At 47.4% G+C, this 19,552-nt stretch overlaps 1 protein-coding gene across 1 annotated transcript in view; it reads left to right on the top strand.

The window, feature by feature from the left end:
• Window positions 1-19,552, top strand: part of FURIN (furin, paired basic amino acid cleaving enzyme) — a 369,349-nt gene that overhangs the window by 334,746 nt on the left and 15,051 nt on the right. Inside the window, exons 13-14 of the mRNA XM_078683275.1 lie at window positions 14,940-15,119; window positions 16,261-16,385. Of these exons, the coding sequence (XP_078539401.1) occupies window positions 14,940-15,119; window positions 16,261-16,385 (305 nt within the window). The remainder of the gene's footprint in view (window positions 1-14,939; window positions 15,120-16,260; window positions 16,386-19,552) is intronic.

The raw sequence follows: 19,552 nt of genomic DNA, 5'->3' as shown, positions 1-19,552 counted from the left end.
AAAACCCTGACGTGATCAAAAAGGATGCTAAGTTAACTATAAAAAATGTTTACGGTTCTAAATTGGGTACCTTAAGGAACAGTAAACATGCTTTGTGTCAGGGGCAAACTGGTGCGACCCTTTTATCTGTCATATATTACTAATACACAATGGCGTTTCTATCTAACAAGGTTTCGCCTTAACACTCTACACTTCCTTTTTGCTTATCCAAAGCAAGGGGGGTGGTGTGAGAAACTACCTTTCTGCCCCTGTAATAATAAGGTATCGCAAAATACTTTGCACCTTATTCTTTTTTGTGCTCTGTATAAGGTCCCAAGAAACACTTTTATTAGACCTTTACTATTATCCTTTGGATCATGTTATTACAAAGAGGGATATGAATACCTATTATCTTTGTCAACCCCAAACATTTGTAATGCTGTACTTAGTTTTATTAGATCAGCACTTGTTAATAGAAATAGATACTGAATGTATTGGAATCCAGAAATATGTAAACATGTATTGTGGTTTTGTATTGTGTTTTTTATATTGATGTATACTTTTATGATTCCTCTGTGGAACCGAAATAAAGTTATTTGACTATGACTATGACTACTATCAAAACTAGAACAGGAGATCTGAAAGTGGACACTCCAACGTAAAACAACTCTCATGGTGATACACCTCCCAGGAGAACAGAACACCGAGGCAGACAGACTAAGCAGACAAACAACCCCCCCCCCCCCACACGACTGGGTGATAAAACAAGAGGTGCTGGAAGACTTGTTCAGAAAATGGGGCACTCCAAACCTAGATCTATTCGCAAGCACAGAGAATGCAGAATTTCAAGACTTCATGTCTGGATTGCCAGACCACCAGTCCAAAGGAAATGCCCCATCGATAAACTGGTTAGGGAGTTGCATACGCCTTTCCACCAATTATCCTGATAAAAACAGTATTGAACAAATTCAAACAGTCAAGGATACCACTCCTACTTCTTGCCTCAAGGTGGGTCAGATAGATATGGTACTCTGACCTACTGGAGACATCCTGTGGGCTGATCATATCCATAAAGACATTGCTGGACCTACTAACTATGGAAAATGGGAAGATATGTGATGCAGAGGCAGCCATACTCAATTTAGCAGCATGGCTCCAAATACCTAGAATTCAGAAATTTTCAGCTGCCCCCTCCCCCCAATAGTGGAAATATTTGGGGAAGCAAGAAGACCGAGCACACACAAGTGCTACACAGCCACGTGGATCAAATGCATCCATTGGTGGCGGGGTCGCGAGAAAAAGAGGATAGAGCACAGCATGGTACTAACACACTTCACTCACCTACTGGACAATGGGAACAGCTTCTTCATGCTACTGGTGTTGATAAGTTCCAAGAAGGATCAAAGGAGGTGGAACCACTAAGATCAGTGCCAATGTGGAACTTGAACATAGTATTCACACTGCTGATGGCAGAACTGTTTGAACCCATGCACAGGGTAGAGCTGAAGTTCCTAACGCTCAGAACTGCCTTTCTAGTAGTGATCACGTCGCTTTGCAGGGTGAGTGAGCTACAAATACTTACCAACTTAGAACCTTTATTCCAAAACGACAATGATAAGATGGTGCTATGGACAAACCCACAATTTCTACTAATAGTAGTTTCACAATTCCGCGTCAACCAGAGCATCCAACTACCGGCCCGTTCGACCTGGCACCTTATGGTGTGTTTTCTCTGTCTTTTTGCTTTCTGACCTCCTGGTTTTGGTGGTATGCTGGACATCAGTTTTGCTGGTTTGGTGTTTCTGCGCACTTTAGTACTGCTGATCAGTACTAAAGTGCAAGTGCTCCTACTATAAGGGGTTGGTGTTTCCCTGATCGGCTCATTTGAGTTACTAATAAGTCCACAGCAATGTGCACAGGTGTGCCAAGGACCCGTAAATTAAATGCTACTGTTGGGCCTGCAGCACTGATTGTGCCACTCACACAAGTAGCCTCTCAAAAGTTTCTCAGACCTGCCACTGCACTGTTTGAGCGCAATTTCTAGGGTCGCCACCTTCTATTAGGTAGATCTCAATACTGAATTTTTAGAAGATTATTTTCTATTTGAGATTTTCTCCTCCGCCCACTGTTTTACCCAGTTCCTTCCCATGCTCAAGGGCAGTGACATACTTCTGACATTTCAAGACTGTCCACAGTAGGGTTGTTACTCCCAGGTCCAAAGTGCAAGGCCTCCCCTACTGATACCTTCTACTTGCATGGGTATCTCCCACCTGACTTCCTGATTGCCGCTACTGCCAGTAAGGTCGACTACCAGACTAACGATGCCCCTCCACCAGATGAGGAAAGCAAACATGTAGCCGCTGAGGGGCGAAGGGTGGCCACGCAATAAGCCTACCATTGGCGTGTTGCTAAATCTGTTGGGCTGCTCTCCAGATCTCTCAGAACCCACAGAGATCAGCTGTGAAGTGCCTCATGGCTCCTCCCTGAGTCCCCCCCTCTTCAACTTCTACAAGGCCCCACTTGCAGTCATTGTCTGAAACCACAGTCTCAACATAGTCTCCTAAGCCGATAACACCCTGCTGCTTTTCTCCCTCACCGACGAACCCACAGCTGCCAAGAGCAACTTCCACAACTGGATGAAGGCAGTCGCCCCCCGGATGAAGGATAGCTGCCTCAAGCTCCACTCAGACAAGATTGAAGTCCTCCTCCTGGGCTCCACCCCCTCTGCCTGGGACAACTCCTGGTGGCCCACAGTGCTCAGACCCATGCCTAAGTACCACGTACGCAACCTCAACATCATCCTGGACTCCTCGCTCTGAGTGAACTGACAAATCAAGGCCTCCTTATCTTCCTGCTTCCACACGCTCTCCCTGTTCAGGAAGATTTTCAAGTTGATGCTCATCGAGTCCCAGGATAAGGGTCATCCATGCGCTTGTGGGCAGCAGACTAGCCTGCGGCAATGCACTCTATGCCGGCCCCACCCAAAAACTCTTGAAGAAACTGCAGAACATCCAGAACGCCTCTGCCAGACTCATCCTGAACATCTCCCACTGCAGCCACATCACAGGGCACCTGAGAGACTGCCACTGGCTCCTGAACAGCAAAAGCATCACCTTCAAGCTCCTAACGCATGCCAACAAAACCCTTCAAAGCGCAGGCCCTCCATACCTCCACCACCAACATTTCTGCTCCGCCCAAATGGCCCTGGCCTCCACCCATGGATCTGCAAGACCTTGGCTGGAGGGCGATCCTTCTCCTACCTCGCTGCGAAGACCTGGAACTCCCTGCCGCTACATCTCAGGCAATCACCATCACTGCCTCAAATCAAAAAGAACCTCAAGAGCTGGCTCTTCGCCTGAAGCACAGATAACTCCCCTGAGCGCATTGAGACCCCAACGGGTGAGTAGTCGTGCTCTACAAGAAACCTGATTGATTGAGATATGACTGCACCCATTGGGATGAGATGGAGGCGCTTCTCCAACTTCTCCCAGAGGGCCCAGGAAAAGGGGTTATGAGATCATCTCTGAGGGGAAAATAGATCTTACACCACCATGCTTTAGATGCCACCGACACTACCACCAAAGGGGTAAACTCTAGTATCCTCCTGGGCAGGCACGCCTGGCTCGGTATCTCTGGCTTGAAGCCGGAGGTACCGCAGAACCTGCTTAACTTGCCATTTGATGGTCAACATCTATTCAGTCCACAGGTAGACCAGACACTAGCAAAAGATGTTTAAAAAAATACATAGACAGCAAAGGCTATGGGCACTCTACACACTTGTAATCTTTGTGGCTTATTTCATCGCACACCCTACCATAGAGGCTCAAAGACCACCCCCCTGACTCCTCTACATTCTACCAGCATTCCTCTCCCAGAGCCTATTCCAGGGGATCCTTCAGGGGCAATTCAAAAGGCAGAGGTAAATGTGGGCTCCCCAAAGGAGCTGCCACCAAACCCGGACTTGCCTTTTCCACCTACCCACCCCCAAACGTCCCCACCCCCGATTACACAACACCCATCAAAGGGTGCCTTCAGGGGTTCTTTGCCACATGGTGGAACATCACCTCTGACCAGTGGGTGCTGGAGATTATCCAACATTGTTATTACCTGGAGCTCACTTGCACGCCTGACACCGCACCACATCGCAAACACAAACTCTCCCCGAAACACCAAAGACTACTCGGGGAAGAGGGAAATACTCCTTCTCAAAGGGGCTATAGAACCCCTCCCTCATAAACAGGCAACGGGTATATTCTCTATACTTCCTAATTCCCAGAAAAGAACGGTTCTCCTAGACCCATTTTGTACTGCAAGCTCCTAAATGAGTACATCTGTCAGAGCATTTCCTAATGACAACACTTCAAGGGTGTCATCCTGCTGTTGTAATAAGGTGACTTCATGACCGCTTTCTACCTGAAGGGTGCTTATTTCCATAAACCAATACACCTGGTGCATCACCAATATGTCCGGTTTGTATTTAGTGGGAAGCATTACCAGTTCTGAGTGCTCCCTTACGGGGTCACCACTGCCAAGTGCCTTGCAGTAGTGACCACTCATTTGTGCAGACAGGACGTTCAGGTCTTCTCCTACCTGCATGGCTAGCTAATCAAGGGTGCCAACTGCCAGCAATGCCGCTAACACACACACACACACACACATCACAATAAGTCTCCTACACAAGATAGAGTTTACCATCAACAGCACAAAATTCCTCCCACAAATCCAACCTTACTTGGGGCAATTCTCACTTCAGAGGTTGGTATGGCCTACCCAAGCCCTGCCAGGGTCCGGTACTTTCAGGCACTGATCCCTCTTCTTCCAACCACACCCCCAGGTCACGATCAGGAGAGTCGTGCGCCTCTTTGGAGTGATGGCATGTGGCATTGATACAGTGCCTCATGCCAAATTACACACGCATCCATTGCAGGAATGCCGAGCGCAACAATGGTCTCAAGCGGGGGGTCATTAGGGGATCTATTGTTGATCTGCTTCTGCACTTTTCGCTGTGTGTAGTTGTGGAACATCAACAACCTATAGCATGGACGGCCTTTTCTCGACGCACTTCTGCAGAGGACCATTACAATGAACCCCTCCCTTACAGAATGGGGTGAGCACTTAAAGCATCAGACTGTCCAGGACAAGTGGGAGCCCAGACCACAGGGCTTCCACATAAGCTACCTGGAACTCCTAACCATTAACCTAGCATTGAAGGATTCCCTACCTCACCTGACGGGCAATGTCTTTCTTTTCTGGATGGACAATAGAACAGTAGTGTATTCCCTTCAGAAAAAGGGCAGCACTGATCTCCCCAAAGCTCGCAGCTAGCCCCGAGAATTTGGCGGTGGGTTCCCCACAACAAAATCCACCTGCTAGCGAAGTACCTTCCGGGAATGGGCAACTTTGCCACCCTCCTCAGCAGGATGCGGCAACAAGTCCACAAATGGGTACTCTACTTGCAAGTCCTCCTACAATACTTCGGCGATGGGGCTTCCCAGAAATAGACCTCTTCACCACAGCCGAAAACGCCAAATACCCAAACTTCACCTCCACACCCACATTCCAACAGCAGTGCACAATGGAGTAGTTAGTCCGGGATATTGGTCTACACTTTTCTGCCTCTCCCACTACTTCCATGTGTGGTTCGGAGGCTTCAGAAGGTCTCCCACCCTCATCCTGGTGTCTCCCACATGGGCCTGCCATTCCTGGTTTACCACTTGGCTCAAACTCTCACTGGTTCTGCATGAGAATATCCCCAAGACGCCGGACCTTCAACCATAGAACCATGGAGAAATCAGCACCCTGACCCCAAGTCTCTCGACCTTGCAATCTGGCTTCTTAGATCCTAGAATGTGGGTACCTTAAACTTCTATCTGAATGCATTGCTGTTCTCTAGGAAGCACTCGGACCTACCACCCATGCCTGTTATGCAGCCAAGTGGAAAGGTTTGTCTACTACTGTCACTCAAAACAAATTGATCCTTTATCGATCACAGTGCAGGACATTGTTACGTGCTTCACTTGCAGGCTTGCGGACTGGCTTTCACCTCTATACGGTTACACCTAGCGTCTGTGGCTGCCTTTCTTCAGAACACTTCACACATCCCTCTCTTCAGGATTCCAATCATTAAGGCTTTCATGGAGGGTCTTAAGAGAATTCTTACCCCTCGGGTCCCGCCAGCCCAGGCACAGAATTTTAACATTGTACCGACAAGATTCATGGGTCCTCCATTCGAGCCCCTCCACTCCTGCCACTCCAGTTTCCCTCTTTGAAGTTAGCATTTCTGTACACTTGGTGTGTCAGTGAGCTACAAGCACTAACATTGAAGAATATTACTTCCACGTACATAGCGATAAGGTTGTCCTCCGCACTTACCCAAGATTCCTCCCTAAGGCGGTCTCCCAGTTCCACCTTAATCAGTTTTTTGAACTACCTGTCAGCTTCCAACAACCTGACTTAGTTGCGGAGTGGGCTCTCCTCAATTTGAATATAAACTGAGCCTTCATGTACTACACTGACAGAATTAAACCATTTAGGTACAATTTTGTTGCTTTCCCCGAACCCCATAAAGGGAAGGCTCTGTCCAAATTAGGCAGTGCCAGATGGATTGTGAGATGCATTCAGACATGCCTATGCTAAAGCAAAGAGGACCCACTCTACTCTGGGTGGGGGTGGGGGGCGGGGGCCGGAAGAAGATCTTCTATGGCCTTTCTGGAGAACATTCCAATAGCTGACATATGCAAAGCAGCTATCTGGTGCACAACACACACATTTACAAAACATTACTGCGTGGATTTGGTAGCCCACAAACAGGCTAATGTTGGCCAGGCAGTATTCCGTTCACTCTTCCAATCTACTGCTATACACACAGGCTGGCCACCACTTTTGGGATGACTGCTTTACAGTCTGTACATGGCATATGTATCTACAGGCACACATGCCTCGAAAGAAAAATGTTACTCTAAGTATCTGTTTGTGGCATGTAGTGCTGTAGATTCACATGCACCCACTCCTTTCTGGATGCCTGTGGCCATTGCAGTGTCCTTTACTATCTCTTTTCCCTCTTTTGGGTAGACCTCTCGCTACACATCGCTTCACATCACTTTTCATCCTCACCTGTCGTGTGGGAAAACAATGTAGTCTGTGGCCATGCGCATTACCAACAAGAGGGTGTGTCACCACACTGTCACTTGAAAGACTTCTTCAACGAAAAAGAACTTGCACACATCCATACCCAGCACAGATTGTAGGAGTATGCATAGCATGTGAATCTACAGCACTACATGCCATGAATAAATGCTTACAAGTGTCATTTCATGTTTTGTGAATTGCTTGCACTCCTAAATCAAGCTATTCGCACATGTATACTAAGCATACACATCTAAATAGCTTTGTGAGTAATGCACAGAGTGAATAGTAAATAAGTATTATTGAGAGATTTAAAACTATAAGTTGGAGTAGTTTGTACTCCTTGAAGGAGTGAAACTGCGGAAGGAGAGAATGACTCGCAGAGATTGTGTTTGAGAGGTGGAAGCAGGCCCGGCTTCAGGAATTTTTATTTGGGTGGGCCAAGGGCGCATTGGGGGGGGGGAGGGGGCACTGCGGGCCCAATTTGTCGCTTCTGGAGGTAGCCTGCAAGTCCTGATTACATCATATGTACTTGCAAACAGGCAGCATGATACAATGGATTGCTTCTGTGTGTACACAGAGCCTGTGGAGAGTTATTTGAAATTAAGACCAAGGTTTGGACCTAACTGCAAACCCTCAAATTCCGGCTGGCCAGGCAAGGCAGTAAGAGCAATGTCTGGACCTAACTGCAAACCCTCAAATTCCAGCAGGCCAGGCTTAAACACAAGTACTTGAATGCTAAGCATATTATAAAGTGTTCACGATCAAGGAAGTCCCTGTTACTAAACGAAAGCCTTGATACCAGTCCCCCTCATGGCTCCAAAGCACCTCCCCCTCATGACCTCCTCCTCGGATTCCCTCATTGCCATCCTCCAACAATGCCCTTCATCTCTCTGTAGCCTCTTCCCCTCATGACCTCCTCCTCAGACTCCCTCCCTACTATCCTCCACCAGTGCCCCTTATCTCTCCGTAGCTCCTCCCCCATGACCTCCCCCTCATACTCACTCCCAACCACCCTCCACCAGGGCACCTCATCGCTCCAAAGCCCATCCCCCACATGACTTCCTCGCATTTCCTCACTGCCACCCTCCACCAGTGCCCCTCATCGCTCCAAAACCCCTCCCCATGACCTCCTCCTCGGACTCCCTCACAAACAACCTCCACAAATGCCCCTCATCTCTCAATAGCTCCACCCCATGACCACCTCCTCAGATTCCCTCATTGCCACCCACCAACAGTGCCCATCATCTCTCCGTAGCCCCTCTCTCGTATGCATTTTATTTTTTGTCTACTGCTACTCGTAGTGTAGGGTGTCACGGTACTTTACTTCCCACACACATTATGCAGAGACAATGAATCATAGAAGTATGTAAATCAGCCTATAGGGAATGTCACATAAGCTACTGAGGATTACCAGGCGTAGGAATCACATGTCATCCATACTGCTGGGCAATATGTTTTAAAAGGGTTAGGTCTGGAGAAGCACAACCACAGGATTTAAAGCATAACCCAGTGGTTGGGGGTTGGCTTTACTGATTAGAATGTATAATGCCCAAACAAACTCTTTATTGCAACATTGGAATTATGAAAGACTGGGGAAATGTGAACTAACTAGCAATACAAAAAAAAAATCTAAGTATACCATTCTGGTTAGAATGCAGGTCTTTGATTACAGTCCATAGGTAACTATCCTATGTTAGGATTGTAACTTCTGAACTGCAGTAATCAAAGGATCTCTGTGACCAAGGTAGTAACCAACTGAGTTATTCACGTTAACTACAGTTTTTCTGCATTTAAAAGCTACAAACAGACAAAAGATTGCTCTCCAGCAGGATCATTAATCCCCAGAGTTATCTGGACATTTTAATAGTTAACGTGCCTCCTTGGCAGAAAAGTCATGATAATGATACTAACGATTTAAACACACGATTTAAATAAAATATACACATCACACAAAGTATGTCTTGCTCACAGATGAAAAAAACGCAACAATAGCCACACATTCTCTTACCTGCTCCTTACAAACGCTGTCGGAGCCCAATCTGATAAGCAGGTCAAGGGGTCAGGAAAATGAACCCACATAAACAAACTCCTCTTCACCAGCGCTGAAGATATTAAAATAGCCACGCAGCAGGACGGTACACCAATCCAGTGCCAACGAAAGGATTTGTCACCTTCGCCACGCACTGTGTACCTGCACAAGTGGGCCAGGACACAGCCCACCTTTCTAATCAGACCCCCCAGGATATAGCGGCATGGATTAGCAAATTTAGCGGCACAAAAATGGAAATTTAGCGGCACAAATATGGAAATTTAGCGGCAATTTTGCGGCATTTTATGTGGCCATTTTTCCTAGAACAAACACAGATATCTTAGTTTTTTTACGTATTTAACAACATGAAGCTATGTTTATTTGGTTTATTTACAATGTGGTGCGGTGGGTGAAGGCTCACAGCTATGGTAGGTTTCATGTCTGGCTGCCGCTAGCGTTTCCATGAGCGTTAAATGACATCACTCGGGTCATAGGCTAAAGATAGCTCGCCATTCACGAAACGAGAGGCTACGTGTGTGTCTGGCCGTCACGTGTGGATCAATCCCTCCCCCCTCAGTCCCCACCCGTCTCCCACGATGCCCAGAAGTGCAGTCCCTGAGGGAGGTGCAAGTCTGCGGGACAGCAGTCTCCAGCTGATCGAAGTTAGAATAGGCGACAGGTGGCACGTGGTCTCGATGTTGCCCCTCCTTACTTTCTAGGCATTATTGTTTCAGACAGCATTGCGTTCTTTACTGCGGAAAACTGCTCTATTTGGTAGAAAAAACATTTTCCAGTGTTACTTTATAGAACCAACACGCAGGGGCGGCTGGTGACATTTGAAAGTGGTGTGGCGTAAACTAATTTGCATATTGCACCGCAGCGAGCGAGCCCGAACCACCTTGCATCCATCCATACATCATTCATGCATCCACCCATCCATCCACCCACCCATCCTGCATCCATACATCATTCATTCATGCATCCACCCATCCATCCATCATGCATCCACCCATCATGCATGCATCCATCCATACATCATTCATTCATGCATCCACCCATCCATCCATCATGCATCCACCCATCATGCATGCATGCATCCATCCATACATCATCCATCCACCCATCCTGCATCCATACATCATTCATTCATGCATCCATCCACCCATCATGCATCCACCCATCATGCATGCATCCATCCATACATCATTCATGCATCGACCCATCCATCCACCCATCCTGCATCCATACATCATTCATTCATGCATCCACCCATCCATCCATCCATCCACCCAGCATCCATACATCATTTATTCATTCACCCACCCATCCATCCACCCACCCATCCTGCATCCATACATCATTCATTCATGCATCCGCCCAGTCTCCACTGCATTTCTATTATGTCCAAACGGTGCCTGGATAAGCTTGGGAACATGGCAGCCGAAATGTTTCTTTCTTTTTGAAATAGATCTATTTTTGTCTGTATGTGTGTGCACATTAATTCTAATTTAATAGACAGCATTGAAGCTTTCAAAATAAAATACCTCTCTTAACACAACAGTTGTGCAGCAGCTCATGCCTCAAAATATCTTTGTGGAAGAAATGTTGGCAAAACAGCACGTGCCGTTACAACAAGGCAGGTAAAACAACCAAATGATTCAAAACCCTGTGTAGGCAGATGGTTTTGTAGGGCAGCTTAGAATTCAAACTGCTGCAACTTCCAAAACATCACAAGAGGCTGTGGACGCCTGAAGAAAATATCCGGGAACCTAACGTGTGGTTCTTTTTTTGCTCAATTGCTGCTGATCAAGGCTCCGATTTTCAACAGGCTCTTTCTGAGAGAAAAAAGAGACTGTGAGAGCTGTACACGCATTGTTCTGCTTGATCGCCTTTCACAGCTTGGCCAGGAGGAAGCAGATATTGGACGGCAGCACGGAATGACGTGTGCGCGCGCACAGCCAGTAAATGAAGATTTATGTGTTTTGCTGTCTCCCAGTAGAAACTTTTACAATATCGCGGCCACAAATGTAAATATCGCGGCAATCGCGCTAGTCCCGCGATTTCGCGATTTTTTCGTGAATCGCGAAATCGCGATAAGCTGGAGGGTCTGTCTAATATGAGATGCAGATACGTGATTGAGGGAGCGACCCCAGGCCCAATCACGCAACTCCTAAAGAAAGAAGGAAAATAACGTTCAGAGCACGTTTTAAATTGCAGTGGCCACTTTCTGTTGGCCTTGCTGATGTCACTGCCAGGGCCAAGGTTCATGTTTGGGTGGGCCTGGCCCACCCTCTAGAACCGGGCCTGGGTGGAAGGCAACCGAGAAGTGAGATTAGGGTACTTGAGTATTAGAGAGAACGTGATCATTAGTGTTGTAATGTAGTTGAAGGGAGTAGTTTTTAGAGCAAGTAAGTACTTGATGAGAAGGTGAGGAATTAAAGATGAGTCGGAGGCACTCTGAGGTGATACTGGAGTATGATTCTCTAGGTTTTAGCGGGAGTATTCATGAAATGGTGGGAGAGAAGGGTACTCATGATGTTAGGAGTAGAGATGTCCTCTTATTTCGAGGTAGTATTTCTGAAATAGGTCATACTTGAGAGTTATTTTTAACCACTTGGATGCTAATGACAAGGGTAACTCGTCATGAAGAGCCCATTCATTTCAATGGAAATTACATGAAGAGCCTGCAAGTGCCTTAGCATCCAAGTGGCACTTGGATGCTAAGGCACTTGCAGGCTCTTCATGTAATTTCCATTGAAATGAATGGGCTCTTCATGACGAGTTACCCTTGTCATTAGCATCCAAGTGGTTAGGGAATCGATAAAGAAGGCCGGAAAAATGAGGATGGTGTACTCCAGGCAGGAGAAGGCATACCCCATGTGAGGTGCTGTGGACTCGGGGTAGCACTGACCGAAGCAGAAGGGGACCCAGAGGAGTCCGGGCTGCACATGGAGGATGCTAGGAGGATGAGGAGGGGACTCCGTGGTTTTGGGACACTTAGGGGTGAGCTGAGGAGAGCGGCCTCCTCATTACCTGGAGTAGTAAGCCTCGTCATAGAAGCCGTCCCTCCAGCCGCAGCGAGTGTACCGTCTCCGCGGGTCCTGACAGTGGACACACTCTCCATGCATAGGACAGAAGTTCTTTCAGAGGACCTGGAAATGGTTGTAGGGCATAGAAACAGACTTCCCTTTCACTTCCCAGCCGCCCTGCAGCGAGGCTTCAATGAGGCTTTTGTAGGGCTGAGTCTCCGCAGTTTGTCTTGGGATCTTGGTACGACTCGCGGTATGCAGGCTCGCTTCTTAAAGTACCGGAGCTCAGTGAAGTGAGGTTTGAATTCTGTGGCTCCTTCCATTTAATTTCATAATCGATGTGCAGCTTGTCTGTGACAGCTTGTCCTTTACTCGCAGCCCATCTCACTACAGATGGAAGATGTTCCTTGTTCAGGACGTTTCTATACCTCCACACGACCCCTGTGCGTGCCCCACGGTGGGTTAGCCGGTTTTCATTTAGGCGACGTTGACGGTAACTGCATCTTCCAAAGTAAACAAACTTTGTCTCTCCTCCCGACATGCACCGCTCACACGCACCCAATCCGCGGCTCTCCGAGGCACGCGCAGCAGCAGGTTTGTAGGTGCGCTTCTGCCCCAGAGGGCTCATTGTGTTTGGTTGCACAGAACCTGCTCAGCACCGTATTGGGATCCCCTATAACCTATATCTACTACTACAGTGGATGTTATTTATCACTTCATGGTTGTCATACAAATTACTAAACGTCCTCCCCGCTTCCTGCAGGCATACTTGTGCCCTTTCGCCTAAGCCCAGATTTTAACGGTCTAGCCCCACCCATTAATGGGACACCCTGCATCCGGCTGCATTCTGCACTCTCTTAACCGGCTCCCAGCCACTCCCGTCCCAGCATCCATCTTCTGTGCACACCTCTTGCCTTACTCCTGATGGGGATGAGCCACGCGGAGGCCTGTCCGAGGCCGAGCAAAGGCGCCCTTGTTACTCAGGCTCGTGTGAACAAGGGGGTCCTTGGCCTAGCTGATAAAGGGGGACCTGCAAACACGCGTCAGAACTGCAGCGCTGCCTCGTGCATGCTTCTGACACCCTTACAGCCAGCAATGCTTTGGATCTGTTGTGGCGGCGTGGCACGCCTCCCTGCTGCTGGGAACGTGTCTGCTACTTTGCTGGGTTTATCGATGATCCGATGCCGGGTACAAGGCTCGTTCCCAGGCGCCCCTGGTGGTTCCCGTGGGTTCCTGCAGCGTCTCCTTGGCAGCGCGCCTCCAGCTGTAATTTGTCCAGTTTGCGTCCTTGTACTTGGTGTACAATAGCCTTGTACCGCTTCCAGAAAGCGGATATTGTTGGAGAGCCGCGGCAGGTGCACGTCCTTCTTGCTGAGAACAAATATGCCAGCGCTATCCTTCGACAAATGTGTTTTTAAGGATCGCGGCTCATAAATCAACCCGCGTCGGCTGCCTCGAGACAGTTATTCTGCGTCTCAAGCAGAAGTGGCAGTGCCAGGGAAATGCCAGCTGCCTGTTCAGTCCCTTTGGGTACCACCTCTGAATGCTGATGTAGCTGGCATCATTTTGTCCTTCTGAATAAGTTGATTTGATGGGTTTGTCCTACGCTCCAGGAACCATGGTCAACCACATACAAGATGCCTGCCTCGGGACGTCGTGTTCCGTACATTTGTATCGTTCCTAAACGTATCTGTATTCTGTAGCACTTTCAGCATTTGGGTCCCCTTTGTGGTTCTGGGCTACTCGCAAATCGGAAGCCGAGTGGTCTGTCGCCATTGCATCTGTGCGGTTTCGGTTTGTTCAGAGTTGAGTCATATAGGCGGGTGGCCAGTGAGGTTAAAACAGACTACGGTATGGTTTAATTATTGATTGTATCGGATGGCGAGGACTGCATTCTGTCATGATCGGTTTGTTTAGAACATTGTGTGCACGGATGAGTGTCTCGAAGGACAGTGGCGTGGGTTTCATGCTGCCGGGTGCATGGCGCCGATGCCCTTTGGTCTGAGTCGGGTGCTGTTTCCAGCTTTATTTGCCTATAAAGTGTGTGTTTTGGGGGGAGGGGAGAGGGGGGTTGATTCCATTTTGCATGCGTGGAAGGGTTAAGTTGCTTCTTCAGGGTGGTTGATAAGTAGATGTGTGAGCCGTTATAGATGTCCCTTCAATGGCCAGACACTAGTGGGTATATAACAGATTTTCCAGTGGGGGTGCTGTCCTGGAACTGCACTAGTCTAAAGCAGGGGAATATTAGACAGCGTTTCTTTTAAAACACAATTACTCACAGAGGATAAGCCTTTGAAGGGCCCCTTTATCGTCCTTTCTCCATTTAAAATCTTGCAAGTTTTATGGGAGCACTGCAGCACCTCTGCACAGTCCCAGCAGCCGCGCCAGACACTCAGGCAGCGGGATGTTATGATGGTGCCAGGAATTGTGTTAAGGGATTACTCGAAAGTCTTAGGGCCACTGTACCTTCCTGTGAAAGGTGCGTTTTATAAGACCCTTTTTTAACATACACAATATGGCATAGTGTTGCTGCTGTGTGATCTCACATTATCATTTTATAAGGAAATCCTTTAAGGCAAATACTCAGACAACTATATGGATGGGAACTCTTATGTGTTGGAGAAAGATGGTGTTACTGACTATAATCTGCTTGATGAAGTGTTAAGTAACGCCGGTACACAAGCAGAAAACTCACTGGGCAGCAGAAGAGCGCATTATGTGAAAATGTAATATTTATTCTGACCATTCAGATTTTTTTTCCTTTTTCTGCACAGGGACATCGGCAGTCGATTAGAAGTAAGGCGGAAGGTGGATGCTTGCTTTGGGACCTCCAATTACATTGGCAGGCTAGAGCACGCGCAGGCCCGGCTGACACTGTCCTACAACCGCCGTGGAGATCTGGCCATATATCTTGTCAGCCCTATGGGCACACGTTCTACTCTCCTGGCTTCCAGGTATGGATTTCCTCATGTGACTTAATTTCCAGTTGGAGTAAGAGAACAGCGTCAAGTGGGGTGGCGGACTGGAGTGTGCGGGCTGTTTTGGCCAAACCATGTCTGCATTTTCAGTGTGCCATGTTTTCCATTCAAATGTTTCTAGACTTAGAAATGGTGCTGCTCCATGCAGTCTGAATGGAGAAGCCACAAGCAGGATTCCCAGACTTTAAACAGGACAGGATGTAGCTCTCCGTATGCAAAAACCATCCCAACTGCAGCATGTGTGCTCTTGTGGAGAAAGATTACTTTGCCAAAACCTACAGTGCCTTTGCCATTCTGCCTTCGTTTTATTGTGAAGAGTGTTCTCCTGTCACTAGCGCTTCCTAAGTCTGATGTGCAATGTGCATACTACATGGGGAGGGCGGAGGAAGTTGTACGTTCTGCTTGCAGTCTGTTGGGTGGATTGGTGGTTGCCAATGAGATGGAGTACGGGGGGGGGGGTGTATGTCGTGTGTGGACAGGAATGGGTAAGTGGAGGATGGTATGCTATTTCTGCTATTAGCAGGAGTGCTCTGAGTGAAAGTAAAAGATTACTGCCTTTAAAAAGTTGGGGTTTTGCAGAGGTAACTGCATGGTGCTGCGGAGGCTGGGAGTCTTGCTCTGCCCCTTGTACTGCATCAGATGGGGAGAGTGCAGTGTGCCCCTTTAAAGTTCCCAGAAGTCGCGTGCTTTGAGACCCACAAGATGTCTACTCCCAGGCAGCTCATATTGTGCCACTGCTCCGCTTTGGGGAGTGGGTATGTTTTGCTGCTGGGATCCTTCTGCACTGTCAGTTCCTTCTGGTGTAAGAATAATGTACTGTGTGTGTTCTGCTGGGGTGGGCCTGCTCTCCCCTATCTGATCGTAGTAGGGCTACATGCTGTTACATGGAGCTTTAGCGCTGCATCCTGAAGGAGGGAGACTGGGAAGGAATAATCCTATGCTGCTTGGTTCGCCTTGCTTTGACTTGTGATTTGTCTGCTAGAAGTGGAGTACCCTTTGCGAACTGCACAGTGGTCAGGTGGGTCTGGGAGTGATGCAGTGTGTGCTACCTCGGCACTGTGGGTGTTTGGTAAACCCCCATGCCTCTAATTTTTGGGTCTTCTTGTGTTCTCGGTAGGCCCCATGACTACTCCTCGGAAGGCTTCAATGACTGGGCCTTTATGACCACTCATTCCTGGGATGAAAATCCATCTGGTGACTGGGCCTTGGAGATCGAAAACACCGGCACCGCGAAAAACTATGGTGAGTAATGGAGGATTTGTAGTCGCACAGTGCAAACCGCAGGGAGATGGGAAAACTGTCCCTGCTCATTAGCCCAAACCAGACTGTCCCCACATCTAGGACATATGTCATGTAGTGCTCACAGCTAACTTGTGGCCCGATGTCAAGTGCCGTACCTTCAGCCACTCTTGACTTTTACTCTAAAGGCCTACTGTGGAAAAAAATGGCAAATTCAGTAAGGCCAAGTGCTTTTAGCTAAAAAGCCAGGTCCGGCTGCAGGCGTTGCACATCACATGGCACTCGGCAGCTGTGTGCATCCAAACTTGGAGCAGGTGCCAGTGTAAGAGTGCATGCACATTGAAAACGCATGCATACGTCTGGCATCATGATTACTATGAATAATGTAAACGATCAGAGATGGATACAAATACCTGTTGGAAGCTGCTACTCATTTATGTAAACAAGTCTACTGAGGCAGTGCTTGCAAGTGAAAATTCATTTTGATGAAATAATCTGCTTAAATGGCACCCGGACACGTTTGAGTAAGCAACGCCAATATACCCCAAGTACACACTCTTGTGGACTAGTACGTCTCCTGTCTCTAATCTTGACTCCTGCCATACTTTCAGATTTTGTGATTGGGGGCCTGAGGGATAGACTCGCTGGCACTTATGTTATTGTACCTTTGTGTTTTGTTACACATTTGTGTTCTGTAATTTTCTATTGCTGCTCTCACACCCTCGGGGTGTTCTTTCTCTAATCTTTTTATAGGGACTTGTGAGGAGCATTCCTTTCTAATCGTGTCTTCCTCACCTGCCCCTTTGATCTTTTCAGGACCAGTTGTGCTTCCCTGCCCTAACGTATACCAACACTTTGAGTGAATAGAAATAGACTGAGCACGAGCATTAAACAGTATTTGTAAACATCTGAACCAGTCTAATCGACTTGAAGGGCTACAGTTTACTGGTGGGCTGCACAGATCTTCTAAATCACTCATGCATATGGTCCTCTCGCCAAGCAACTTTTGTCTCCATCCATTCACTCCCTGTGCTTAAGGAAAAGGCCTCTTGTAATAGTTTAACTTGCATATCTAATGTTTTAATATGGGGGTGGTGACGGGCATTCTGTGCAGTTTAATCGTCCGGTTTCAAAGCTGGAAGGTCAGCTAGAGACCATTGCAGTTCAATTACAGGAATCGGTATGGAGAAGAGGTGTTTTTAATCCAGTCTAGGTGACACGTTGTTAAATAAATAGATAAGCAATTAGATGAATGGTATTCGTGTTTAAAGACATGTTCTATGGGGAGGCTAGCTTAGAGATTATTACTGGCCACTGACTTTCCCAGTCCATCAAGTCAGCTGTGGACATTTGAACCTCTGGAGTGATGGCCGTAATTGTGTCCAATAGTGGGTGGTAGAGCGTGCTCTTCCAGTACTCCTCTGACCGCGCATAAGAGCATGTCGACCATGGACCAACCGGAATGTCACAAAAAAACAAGATGTAACCACAGGTTATGGTAGGAATGCTATTCCCTACAGAGTTGGGCTTTAAACTCCTTTCTGAAAAATCTGATTGCTAATGGTCTGCTGGTTACTCAGCAGGAAGGTCCACCGCTTAACCCCACAAACTGCTAAACATCTTCCCACATATCCATTACTGAATCTGAGCATGTTAATCGTGGGATCAGCTTCTAGCCTTGTGTTTTGTCCACGAATGCTGTTCAAGCAGATGTAAGGACCTTAAATTGGACTCTTGTTGCCCTGGCCGCCAGTGAATGTGTACCCTGTCCATGGTGATGTGTGGTCTAAAGATGCCAAACCATGTAGTTTGCGTGATCGGTACACGGGTCTCTGTTGGAATTGAGTCATGGAATACTCCGGGCCGCCGGTAAAAAGGGAGTTGCAGGAGTCTGTCCTTGAAAGCACCGTAGACCTAATAACGGAAGATCAATGTTGGAAGCTCAAAAAAATAAACAGGAGTACTTGTTTCCCCAGTTGATGGAAACTGCATGTGTTAAAGGTCACTCTGAAGTGCTCATTGCAGGTGCAGACTCCGGTTGTATGAAATGATTTAATTAGCAGGGGTTGGTTTTCAAGATAACTGGGTTATGTCTGCAAATTCTGCCTCCTATGTAACGCCTGCTGTCCCTGGAAAGACTTCCTTGCAGTCAACAACCTTTATTCCATGGCTCAAAACTACTCGGCTGGACATATTTGACATTCCTGTGCTAGAAAATCATTACTTTGAAGAGGTGGTGGCCTATGGATCGCTGTAGAAGCATCTCCTAAATTACTAAAAGCCACGTCATCACCGTTGGCCTTGAGGCAGTTATTGGTTTCAGTGCCAGTGGCCTCGGAGCATCCTCTTACAACTGCTTTGGGCGACTAACTTTGAGGGGATAGACCCTCTGGAATTTACATTTGATCCCAAAACGAGGGCACTTCGAGGACCCTAGTTCTGCCTCATAGGCCAAATAGACCTTGAAAGGCTGATTGGATATTGATCTGTGATGAAAGGTCCCTTCAACATGACACTGCATCACGTTAGATACTAGCAAGGGCCATTTGAAGTTGACCTTAGGCAATAAATACGACAGAGCAATACACCTCGACCCTGAAACCAGACATGGGGGCCCTGATTTTGAATCCTTCAGTAGAAGTGGTATCACCCTTATCTAAAACTTACTTTTGAAAAAAGAAATTCTCCAGCGCTTGGTGCATTTTCATTACAAACGCAGAAAAAAAAATCGTGTAAATTCCTACTACATTACTCTCGCCGATACCCACCACCAGTCAGGCCCCAACCTATCGACTGTCCTGGTGCACCATAACCAAAATAACTAGTAGGATGGGAACAAAGCTCCAGAGCATCTGGGGGATGAGATAGAATGATGCATGGAACAATTATCACATAGGCTGTCCACTTAACGAATGGATAGTGGCCAGTCCCATTGGATCATTTCCTCTTTATGGAGGAATTGTATAGATGACAGTTCATGTTAACATGAAGCTGCAAAGGACGACCATAATCTATAAAACACATGTGCCACAAAGTTATTGAGCATTTCAGAGCAACTTGAGAAATCTATTTAAACACCTTCAAACAGTGAAATATGGAACATTACCTACCTTTGCAAATATCTGGAATGAAGCACCTGCATAACGAGCTCCAGAGCCTGCTGATCAATG

Source organism: Lissotriton helveticus, chromosome 3_1 (assembly GCF_964261635.1).
Source record: "Lissotriton helveticus chromosome 3_1, aLisHel1.1, whole genome shotgun sequence".
NCBI lineage: Eukaryota > Metazoa > Chordata > Amphibia > Caudata > Salamandridae > Lissotriton > Lissotriton helveticus.
This window is presented reverse-complemented; position numbering and strand designations above follow the sequence as displayed.